General features: G+C 38.3%; 1 protein-coding gene across 1 annotated transcript in view; it reads right to left on the reverse strand.

Moving 5' to 3' along the window:
- Nucleotides 1–672: 672 nt before the first annotated feature.
- ppp3ca (protein phosphatase 3, catalytic subunit, alpha isozyme) overlaps nt 673–12,356 on the reverse strand; it is a 32,935-nt gene continuing 21,251 nt past the window's right edge. The window contains exons 7-14 of the mRNA XM_044371556.1: nt 10,513–10,590; nt 10,283–10,377; nt 7,880–8,005; nt 7,694–7,771; nt 7,108–7,192; nt 6,818–6,915; nt 6,123–6,173; nt 673–3,652 (exon numbers count right to left, since the gene is read on the reverse strand). Of these exons, the coding sequence (XP_044227491.1) occupies nt 3,474–3,652; nt 6,123–6,173; nt 6,818–6,915; nt 7,108–7,192; nt 7,694–7,771; nt 7,880–8,005; nt 10,283–10,377; nt 10,513–10,590 (790 nt within the window). The 3' untranslated portion in view covers nt 673–3,473. The remainder of the gene's footprint in view (nt 3,653–6,122; nt 6,174–6,817; nt 6,916–7,107; nt 7,193–7,693; nt 7,772–7,879; nt 8,006–10,282; nt 10,378–10,512; nt 10,591–12,356) is intronic.

A 12,356-nucleotide genomic window follows, 5' to 3' on the forward strand; every position in this document is an offset into this window, starting at 1 on the left:
TGTTCTGTTACCATGTTGAATGTATCAACAAAATGAAAGTGAAGTCATGCCATTTATATTATTTTCATTTCATTATGATGGCTAAGTGTTTTCTGTTATTGTCTTAATGTCACATGTTGATAATGTATTTACTCCATTGTGTCTGTAAAAAACAGGGTTAAATCAGCAGGTGGACGGAGAGTGATGCTGCCCTCAAAGTCTTTCAAGCGGGTCAGAGCCTGGCTGTGATGCATTCAAGTGCTTCTGTAGGAGATTAATATATCAAATTGTTTTGATGGGTGATGTTTTTCTTACACCTACCAAACAAGTGGCACATTGCTGCGTTTATTTTAAAATGTTGGCAAATTTTAAATAGTCTTGTGAAAACAAAAACAAACCGACAAAACTACATATTTAGCTCATTTGGATTATGTTTTACCATTTCATAAAATGGCTAATTTTCCACATCACTGTAACAATAGGCCATTGATCTGAATATACATTTTGATAGGGCATTAAAGCAGCTTTACTTAGATGTAGGATGCTGTAGTTTAGTGTGTAGCCAATGCAAAAATCAATGTTGACGACATTGTACACAAATAAAAACTATTTATGTATTTGAGGAGTTATATCTAGATGTCTGTCAGCGTGAAAATTCTCTCTGTGATTAAGAAACTACGCAACAACATTTTGTTCATGCATATTTTATTCAAGAGTAAAAAAATGTGATTTGTCCCATAGGGCATGCTTACAATGTGTGTATCATTTAGGAAGTCAAATGCCAAAACATATTTCCAGAGATAATAAAAAATGTTGCAAGATAAAACCCATTATAGTTGTTTGTTGAAATATGCATGTAGACCATACAAGAACCAGAAACAGAGGAAGGAAAATAACCATAAGCTAAATTGTAACAATAATAATATCAGCAGTAAATATAACCAGGGTACAATGTTTCCTGTTAAACGTAAGTGTGACACATGATTTTCTTTGTGTCCAATTCATTTACATCTGAAAACCATGCTATCATGCTTTGGCAGCCTGAAAGTTGCTTTTCACTGAGATTATATTCATTCACACTATTGAACATTTTCTGTACATCAGTACAACAGAAAAATAAACACAAGGCTTCACACCTTAGAAGGGCATCTCTGCATACAAGAACTCAATATAAAATTAAAAGCAGTGGTAATAAATAACAGAATGAAAAAAAATGGACAAAACCAATCAAAGGAAGCCTATATATAAAATTTATAAAACAAGACAAATGAAACTACAAATATAATTCAAAAATAAAATAATTCAAGTTTACTATTTGAAACACAACTACAGTATCACAATTATAATCTCACATAACAATTAGGAACTTAATTGCATGCATTGATGCGTTCCGTACCATAGATGCTGTGTTAAAAATCACTGTTTTTGTCCATCCTTAATTCACATACCTTTATCATTAAATAGAAAGATGGAATATAAAGTAGAAAAAATATTAATGTAGAAAGGAAATTCTAGAAATTTATGTGATAGTATGCGTTGCTTGAGTTTGTGGTTTCAGTGGGATTTTCCAAATTATATATTTTCACAGAACCAGTTTTAATATTTTGTTTCATTTCTCTTCTTCTATCAGTCAGAAAGACCCCTTCAGTGCAACAATGCATTTTAGGATACAGAGGACTTTTCCTCAAAGTATTTGACACAATATTTGGACATGAAAATTTATGTTTTATTTGGATCACTGTATGTTTGCTTCACTTTCACTTGTCAGTGCAGTTTTTCTCCGCCTGTTTCTCCACTGAATTCTACTGTAGAATTGGATTAGAAAAACTGACTGAAAAACAGGGAAGCAGGATGATTAACACACTTAGATGCAATAGATAGATTCATAAACCAAAAGTCTGGTCCATAATGTGCTCAGTTTTCATTAAGGAATTGCTTCTGACAAGTTTAAATTAAGATAATCCACATTTTTGTTCATTCTTCAAATCCCCTACATAAATGTCAGGATGGATCTAAGCCTATTTATTTCAAATGTATGTGGTAAAATAGGGATATATTCTAATTTTCTGCATTCACAAATTTGTAGAATTTCCGTCTCACTCTGATATAGTACTTTTTGTAGACCTTAGGCATGAAATCTCATTGAATTTGCAGCACAGCAATATGTGCAAAAACTCAAAGGGTGCTAATGTATACTTGAGTGACTGTCTTTAGCTTTAGCAACAAAGCCGGTGAGAAATAATCAAGTAGTGCGTGACAGCAGGGCATGTTCAAAAGTTCAAAGTCACTCTTTTCCTCTGTGGGTCCAGAAACGGGTGTTAGTGCCGCTTTGTTGCCAAGTCAATAGCAATGCAGAAGTGATGAGGAAACCACGATCCAAGCCTTTCAGCAGAGGATGCTCAAGTGTATACTTTTCCAGAGAGTGAATCGCATGATATCTGAACATGTGCGAGGTATAGCTTGATCAAATGCCGTGCTGCTCTGATGTGAGCTGCTTTAACAATTAATGAAGAGGAAGAAAATAACTTTGAGGATGGTCTGGATAAAAATATAACCCTTTGAAATTCACTTAACATGGACATTGATAAGAAGTTGCATGTTCATATGGGATAGTGAATTCCTTTTAAGGACATTTTCAGATATTAATGATGGTGTTTTATCTGTGATGCTGAGGTACCTACAGTGAGCTCTTTTCATCCCCTCCCTTTCTTCCCTCAACCCCTCCAAGTTACTTCTTGCTAGGAGATGACTGGTAATGAGGGAGGTGAGGAAAGGAGCAGTAGTGGAGAGTGCTGAGAGTAAGGTGGAGTTTGATGGTGGCTAGGACAGTGCACTCTTTCCCTTGCAGGATGATGGCATCTTACTACAAGGTAAATCAATAAATTAAAGTCCACTGGTAAGATTGCACTGCAAGATTTACAAGGTACACATTTTACTTTTTGCTTCCTTTCTTTTTACTTTCACACAGTGTTGTGACTTGTTAATACTTGCAAAACATGTTGGTAAACAAGATTATTTTCCTCATGAAGTGACTTTGTGAGTGATTCATAATAAACACTTTATAAAACAGTAAAATGATTTGTGTGGCATGGATACTGCAATTATGTCTTCTGTCAGGCCCTGCAATGAAGGAGCAGACATTTGTCAGCACTCAGAACAACACAACCCCCAACAATGCAGTCTGTAATTGAACTGAGAAAGGGAACAACAGGCAGACACAACTTTCAACCACACTCTTTCAGTCAAGCTGCAGCCCGCTGGCCTCTCCTTATCCCTGCCCCCTGCTGTGAACCCCAGCTCCCCCCTCCCCCAACTGTGCGGTGACATACTGTCATGAAATAAATGACCTTTTCGCCCGTTTTAGATTTGCTGCAGATTTCATGTTCTGTCTGTGGGCCTGTTTTATTTCTATGTTCTGAGGCCTGAATTTCCGATTTGGCAATGTCTTGCTGCACGGCGCAACAGCAGCATGGTTCTGAGGCTCAGACAGCACATCACTGGATGTTGCTGTTGTCATCCGTGCCGTTTGCCTCTGACATATTCATCTTTCCCATGGAGTGACCCACGTGGTTCACCCCATCTTTGCGAGGTGGCATGCGCTCATTGATCCGGTCCAGGCCTTTAGCCTCCTCAAAGCTGGTGATTTTGTGCTGAGGGGAGAACCCACGGATAGCTGGAGAGAAAAGGAAGAGAATGCATATAAAAGGATCAGACTCACCTTGTAATAATACAATCTCAGTATATCTCTAAAATTATTTACCCCAATATTTAAACTGCTGTTGGGATTCCCCATGTATTACATCCCATCCAAAGAATACATAATAGGTCAATCTTAATTAGGAATAAAGGAGCTTATTTCAATAACGGATCAGTGCACTAAACATACTGTATGACTGTGATGCTTTAAGGCCTTTTCATACTTTATGCGTTCCGCGGACAGCTGTGGATTTGACCGCGGATGTGCACGCAGTTCCATTCATACTTTATTTAGAGGTCTGCGGACACGGTAGCAGAGTTGTAAAATCCAGTCTGAGTATTAAAAACCATCGTGCAGTGTTTTTCTGATCAGCCTTTAAACGCAATAATCTGTTACTCTATCTGGACTTGCTGGATTGTATTTAATTGTCTCACTGACACTTAAACAACATGCCCACTCCAACACAGCCCCTTGTATTGTTTTATACAGGACTGTTTTGAGTTTGAATGCAGCTGAGGAGTTCCTGTTTGTTGCTGAACAACGGGAAAAAGTTGAAAAAAGAATAGCAACAGCTTAATGAGAACATGAATACAGTACATATATACAGTAGACGAGACAGGCATTCCTGTTCTCTTCACTCATGCTATTCAGAGAATTACGCAAGTAACCTAAAGTTTGCTTTTGTAGCACATGCGTAATTGATGTGTTTGGGCTGCACACGGACGTAAGCAGAGTGGCTGCGCAGACCCTCGCAGACATAGGCAGAAGACGACATTTACGTCACGCAGATTAACGTGGACCCTTGCAGCCACACGGATGCAGAAAGTATGAATTGGCCATTAAAATATGACATTTTTTGGTTTGATTGTTACATACTAACTTACCAGTATATGCTATTCAGTTTTCTCTCTGCAGCTGACATGACATGACAATTACTGACATGGCAGAAAGTAAAAGCTACTGCAGTTTTACACTTGCACCTTCCTTGTGCCATATGTGCCAGCTGAAACACTCACAAACACTACATAAAAGCAAAAAAAATTAGTTGTAACAGTTCTTGCCAGCAGGTGGCGCACATGTTAAAATGGAAGCACATTTGACTCTTTTAGCTTGTAGGAGGAAATGAGGCGACATCGACATGCCATCTACCTGTTTGAACTGCAGCTTCTATTATTTTCCTTTCCTTTCCTATAAGCGGTGCAGGTTGTGTACGACTGGTCTGCCTCTTTCATTAAATAAAACTGCCATTATCACAACTTATATCTTGTTGGTTTAAACATTTGAAAGTGTCTCACTGCATCATGTCCCACCCCAGTGTCCCGTTTCAACAGAAAATACATCAAAGTAAGGAAGAAAGATGTCCAGAAAGTCCTGTATCATTGTAAATTCTAAGTTATCCAAACACATAAGCAACAAAAGCAGCCAACTAAGACATTTGTTTCACCTCACTGTGAAAAAAACCCAAAATACATTTCTAATCATAATCAGTGTGAATGTTTACCATCCTGTCACTTATTTGAAATAAGACATACATGTAGATTCTTTTTAATATATTTGTGCTAGTAGTGTAAATTTCTGTCTCACAACTTCTTGGTTAGTGACCAGTGATTACCTCAGACATATCACGAGGAACTGAGGCTTCAAGATGCATATTTCATGTCGATGCTCTGGTCTGTTTCTTGTTATTGTGCATGCAATGCTTTTTGGAACCAGATGAGGCCATTTACAAGCCAAACCCAATACAATGTAGTATTTTAGTCATGCATCTCTTGCAGCACTTGACTTTGCAGTTGCAAATTTATCATGAACATCTCCTGATGCCTTAGAAAGAAAGATATTCCTTTTCCTCCTTTTACCCCAGTTTGGCCAATTCCCAGTGTGTGCTACAGTCATTGTTGATGCTAAGTCTCTCTATGTTGGAATGGGCAGTGAGTGTGGATGGGAGCTAGGAGTAGACTGATACACATGGAGGAACCTGCCATTTTATAAAAAACGCAAAAGATGCACATTGTCTCCTCAGATCTCAGGTGCCTCAGATCCCTCACCAGCTTCCCACCCAGCAAATACTACTAATAGTGTGTGATTGAGCATCTCTGAATCCTTCCAGCACCCAAAGATGTTTCTCCTCACCCATTAGACACCAGCTCCTTACAAAATGTGCATAATTCTCTCACTATTTTATTCAATAAATAAATATTTTCAACTCATGGTCATCAGTTCTAAATTTATTCCATCTCTCTAACATTAAAAATGCATTTTTTTAATCATTGGTACTGCAAAGTAAAGTGCCAGCCATACCAGCATCAGACCTCTCCGTGAAATGTTGCTTGATGGAGTTTTGATTGTGTGAGCTGTTGTGTGCATGGACAATGTCAATGGCAGGAAACCATGACAATATGTCAGGACTGGGGTGGGGGTGGGTGGGGGTGAGGGGGCACAGGTTTACCTTCTCTGTCCTCATCATGAGTCTCGACGGCTTCAATGGCTTCAATGGTGGCTGAGGGGGGAGGAGGGGAGCAGGTTACTCCTGATAAAGCCATGCAAATGTAAAATGCAGCCCCGGTGAAAAGGCGGCTTGTGTTAGACCAGATGAGATATACATGTTCAGCGGCAATGGAGCCAAACTCGGAGGAGCGCCATGCGTTAATACTGAGAGAATTAAGTGTCAGTCAATGGTTAGAAAATTCATATGAGAAATAACAAAGATAGATCCAAAGAGAGAGAGTGATAGAGATATGGAAAAAGTAACAGGTTGAGTTGAGATTGTAAAAGATTTTAGGTAAGTGGACAGTGTTTGCAGTGCTTGTACTAGCCTTGCACTAGATATTTTAAAATGGTTTCACAATTTAAATTGTCCCTGTAGCGATGATTGTGATGCATGTGTTACACTGTGTTCTGTGGTTTCTGAAATGTGTTACTGTAGGCAGACAGCAGTAACATTAGGTTCCTCTTCCATAGCCTAAATGTAATAAGAGCACCTCTAAGAGGCTACAAAAAAAGCTTGCTGGCTGCTCTATATTAAAGACACAGGGAGAAAGATTGAAAGAGAAATAAGAGCAATGGAAGGACAAAAATTGGTGACGAAGAAAAAAAGATAGAGGAAAAGATAGAGAAGAGGCTTATGCCGAGCCTTGTACTCACCACTCTGCAGTGTCTGTCTGCCTCCAGAGAGAACCCCGCTCGGCAGCATGCCAGTGGGCGTCAGGCCCTTAAGCGTCAACACATTTTCACTCTCCTCTCTGCAGGAATCACAGACACGGGTAAACAGGTCAGAAAACTTCACTGCACCCTGATCAAACTGGAATAAAAACTTTATGCTAACACTCTGACAACAGTTTATACACATGCACACCTGACACAGTCTCACATTTTGACAATATAGACTCATATATACCTTCACAAACACCACACAAACATAAACTACAGTCTACCTGAGAACTGAGAACATTTTGGCCATTTTCCCAATAGCACGGATCTTGTTTTTGATCACCTCCTTGCGTGCTGCAGCTGCATTGGCTGCAAAGAAAAAAAAAGTCATAGTGATACAATAGATACTGTATTATAAGCCTGTGTAATGCATTAGAAACTGTTTAGTACTGTAATTATATGCCAATTTGACTGTATACTGTAATGTCGATTCTGTCATTATAGTCCTATGTAATGAATAAGAAACTGTGTTTATTGGCCTCTCTGATGCAATAGACATTGTCTTAGTGGGCTAAGAGCTTTACCTAATTAACTTATCAAGATCAAGTGATAATTAATGGCATGTACTGTAAAAGCAATGAATTGAAGCCAGCATTTAACAGCGAAGCCTCTGTAAAAACAAATGAAAAGCCAAAGGAAGCTTAAAATCCTTAGCCAGATAGTTCAGATATGAAAGTGAACAGCTCAAATGTGCCGATTTTATTCCATGAAAAAAACAATTTAGTTTATTCTGACTGAACTGAACCCACAATGAACTAATGCTAAACAGAAATGATAAATTATGAAATAGTTACTAAGAGGACTTCTTACCATCAAAGATCTCATCTTCATCATTCATGAGCTCATCATCAGAGCAGATGCTCAGCACATTCACCAGCATCTCCGTGACTGGGGAGGAAACAGAGTGTAGGAAAGAGTTGAGCATAGAGATAACAGATAATTATATTAGGATTAAAAACACTTGACAGATATAAAAAGACTTTATTCTAGAAAAACCTTTCTCTCCAACGAATGGCAGAGACCAGGTGAAGACATCCATGAAGTTGGGCAGCCAGTAGGGATGGGGTGAGCAGTTGAACTGTCGGATGTTCATGACATTATTTTCATATTTCAGTACAGCAGCTGTTGGGAAAGCAGAAAAGATACAGTAGCGTAAAATTGTCCACTCAAATCTTTAACTCTACTCTACTCTATAGATTTATATTACAGTTTTTTTTACACACAAAAAGTAGTAATTCATCAATACTTCAGTATAATAATATAATATATGTAGAGTATGTAGAACTCAGCAGGCTAAACAATAATAAGTCAATCTAGATTTCCTGAACCAGAGTCTCATAGCTGTATGTGATAAACACAAAGATTTGAGGTCTAGAGAGCCAAAAGTAGTCTGTCTTGTTATTGCTTGGCTCATGAAGGCATCACAAAGTACACAATGTGGTTGAAAGGAATCTTCAGGATACAGAGAAAACTGACAAGTACATGTAATGATGTACTGTATTTAGGCAGTATGTACTCTCTGCAGAGAGGTAAGGTTGCAAAGCATCAGTCCTTTATTGGCATGTTTTGCAGAGGCAAATACATTCACATACACACCCAATCTTTGCTAAAGCATAATAACCAAAGAATTACTTGAGCACATGTGTGAAGCAGATAGATACACCTTCACTAGGACTTGAAGAATATTCACAATTCAGGCAAATATTCACTGTTTTTTCACTGCATTTTTTTCTCTTTTAAAACCAATTTGTAGTACTTATGTGGTGCCAGTCTGACTTTAAAGGACCAGTGTGTAAGATTTAGTGGCATCTAGCGGTGGGGTTGCAGACTGCAACCAACTGAATACCCCTTCCCTCTTCCTCCCTTTCCAAGCATGCAGGAGAACTTAAAGTGGCCGCGAAACTCGTGAAAAATGTGAAAAGCCCTCTCTAGAGACAGTGTTTGGTTTGTCCGTTCTGGGCTACTGTAGAAACACGGCGGTGCAACATGGCGGGCTCTGTGAAAGAGGACCTGCTCCCTATGTAGATATAAATGGCTCATTCTAAGGTAATGAAAACACAACAATTCTTATTTTCAGGTGATTATGCACCAATTAAAACATACTTATAAATATTATATTCCATTTCTGCCATTAGATCCCCTAAATACTACACACTGGTCCTTTAAAGAGGTCTCTGTTGCAGCTGCTGTACACTGAACACTGAATGACCAAAGCAGTTTTAGTTAATAGCCTGCACCAGAATTATTATGCTACTAAAGCAATATCTAATACAATTCAATATACATCCTCTGATGTTTTTACGAACATTTACCAGAAAAAAAGAAAGGCTGTAATGTGGTTAAATCTATCCCTCTATCCCAATCTATACTTACATAATGAAAAACATTCAGAGCAATGGCAGACTGCACAGCACATAAACTGACTGTCATTTTGTTTTATGGTGTGCACTGTGCAGGATCTTTGCAGGGCATATTTTTATAGCCATACGCATAATTATATTTCAACTATGCTCTCTTCAAATATATTCGAGTTCAGTGATGATGCTCAGTTTAATATTTTTCCACACAGCTTCCTCTGTATATGCAGCCTGTGCGAGCAGAAAATGGGACAAATCAACCACTAGATGGCCTAGCTGAGGCCAGGGATTGCTGACACTGTTACATCAAGAGGGATAAAGCCACATGGAGATAGTCAGCGATGCCGACAGTCCCTCCCACGCTCCCCATCTCCCATAGCCCATGGCAACCAAGACACAGATCTGAGAACACAAACAAACAAGGGCTCCCTAATGCATTCTTATGCCTGTTCACAAGCTAAATGCAGCTACATTGCCACATACACTCCAGTTTATGCTGTTTAAACCATTTTAATAAGTAAGTCAGACCACCCCACGGTAGTCATTTTGTCAGATGTAAGAGCTGCCTTTTGTGGGTTCTAAAATGCAAATGAACCATTTGTTTTTTGTAAAATATAACCTACATGCAGTTAAAAGGCCAGAGGTACACCAAGTTGACAGTTCTAACATTAAATGTTATAGCAAATTAATCTCTAAAGGCCTGTCTGCTTTACATAGCAATAGAAATGATATGATATATGAGAATAATTGATTTTTGTGCATAGGATCTTGCACCAAATAGAGGTGAATGGCAAACAACAAAAACACAGATAAAAATACCTTCCATAATATATTTCTCACTCACAAGTAAAATGTTGATAATTTTAGCCCAATATATTCATTTCACATAGCTCAATATCATTCAGGCACATTTCAGTGAGAAAAAAAACATTGTTACTTTGCAAAAATATCATACAGACACGAGCAGTAACTGACAGAACTGCAAATGAAACTGTAAACTGAACCAAGGATGGGTATAAAATGAGCAAAGAGATTATCTGACCTTTGTTGTTGTAAACATCCAGGTAGTTTGGTGCTGAGAAGATGGTAATGAGGGATGGGAATCCAGTGGTCTGACTTTTGCGGTACATCCGGTAGCTTTAATGCCGTCAAGTGGCGGTAAAGACAGAAAGAAGGCAGTTCTGAAGGCTTGTTCTTACATATGTAGGTATGTATCTATTGTATTTTTGTTTGTGTGTCTTTTTATGTGAATGTGTGTTGAAGTGAACATACCCGGCATCTTGTGCTTCATGCGCTCGGATAATTGATAATAGGTTATTGCTCTGTAGGAACTCACATACAGCTGGATAACTGGAGAAGAGAAAATAAAAAATTGGGTTTAGAGATGTCACTGAAAAAATGTCATGCTTTTAATACAGTATACTGTAACGTAACAGTGCAGAGCAAGCATCAGTATGACAGAGAACAAATCAACTCAATTAAGCAAACAATCTTATCATAAATTGACTAAATTTGTTTTTTCCATCCACACAACAGAATGTCATCACTAATTTGATATAATTTCACTCACCAGCAAATGAAACAACAAAGATTTATCACTCATGAATACATTTATGAAAGCCTTGCTGAGGATGATGCAAGTGTGTGAAAAACCAATTCAACTGCTACCTGTTGCAGTACAAAACGAAATAGCCTAGTAAGCGGCAGTAAGAGCTTCCTGTCCCCCAGCTCTAACTTGACAGGAAATGTGCCTGAGAGGGAGCAAAGTCTGCGAGCTAGTCAATAACAAGCAAAGCTGCAACATACTGTACATACATCCAACGCACCCTTTGCAATAAGAAGGTCTATTTAAGCTGCCGATGCTCCACCAATTATTTTTATTTTTATTCTATTACTGCTGCAAACGTGCTGCATTTTAAAAGCAAACTTGCCTAAAGAGTCAGCTTATGTTGCCTCAGGACAACCTTTTGGAAGAATAACTTTTTGCTGTTTGTGTCTTTGTTCCAACTGCTGCTGCTGAAATTTCCCAGCTCTGTTCATTGGTCGTTTGGTCAGCCACAGAGGTGCACATCAAGCCAGAAGTGGAGTATTTTTGTCTGTGGTGTTGAGTTTGGAACCACACTGAGAAGTATTCGTTTGTGCTTGTGCTAACATGCATGTTGTCAGTATTGATGTCTTGGGTCTGTTTTGTTGTGTTTGTGTGCTTTAAAATGTTAGTACATGAGGCTGCTGATGTTCTTCTTGTAGGTGATGTCTTGCTGGCTGCTCTTACACTGCACTCATTTACCTATGTGCAGTATTTGCATATAAATAGAGAATTAATTTTGTGTAGTGAACTAACATCTTTTTCTTTTGGATGTTGTGTGGTATAAACATATTGCATCCGTGCTTGTTATGCATGTAATGGTGAAAGATCAGTTCTACTAATGTGAGCATTGAGTGTTAGTGTCTAAATTGTTTTGCAACATATTTCGCCTTATGTTGCTGATGGGTGTTCCTATTGACTCACTACAAACTAGGTCTCTATAGGGCAGTATGGCTGTGCTGTAATTTTTTTCTCCTGTTTAATCTGTTTTATTTTATTCGTTCTACTTGATCTTACCTTTTAAAATCCTATCTATGCAAGTTAAAATTTTAAATTGATCTCAGATTCATCAAGTCTTTTATCATGATTAACTGTAGTTTTCCACATTCTCCTAGGGAACAAATAGGTCAATTGTGAATAAATTGATGAATTTTTTTGTGTGTTATTGTTGGCATCCATGACTTCTTGACACCTAAAAAGTCAAAACAACACTATACAGAAACCCCACACTGCATGCTTACAAGCTCAATTCTGACCCTTTAGCTTCAGCTCTTGTTACCATTCACTTCAAAAAGTAACCAATTAAAGTTTATCATAATTAGTTTGAACAAACCTTCACCTTGACAAACTAAAAACAACAGTTCGGCAGAATGAATATGTGACATTCCATCTGACAGTCTGTTACCGAGGCCACCGTTGTTACTGACTTGTTTCAAACTCTGATTACTTGTGATACAACGTCTCTCTAGTGCTGCTTGTGACTGACTGTGGTTTCATGCTGAAGTTATCCTTCATATTTTTCTGGCCAGAC

Source organism: Thunnus albacares, chromosome 13 (assembly GCF_914725855.1).
Source record: "Thunnus albacares chromosome 13, fThuAlb1.1, whole genome shotgun sequence".
Classification (NCBI taxonomy): domain Eukaryota; kingdom Metazoa; phylum Chordata; class Actinopteri; order Scombriformes; family Scombridae; genus Thunnus; species Thunnus albacares.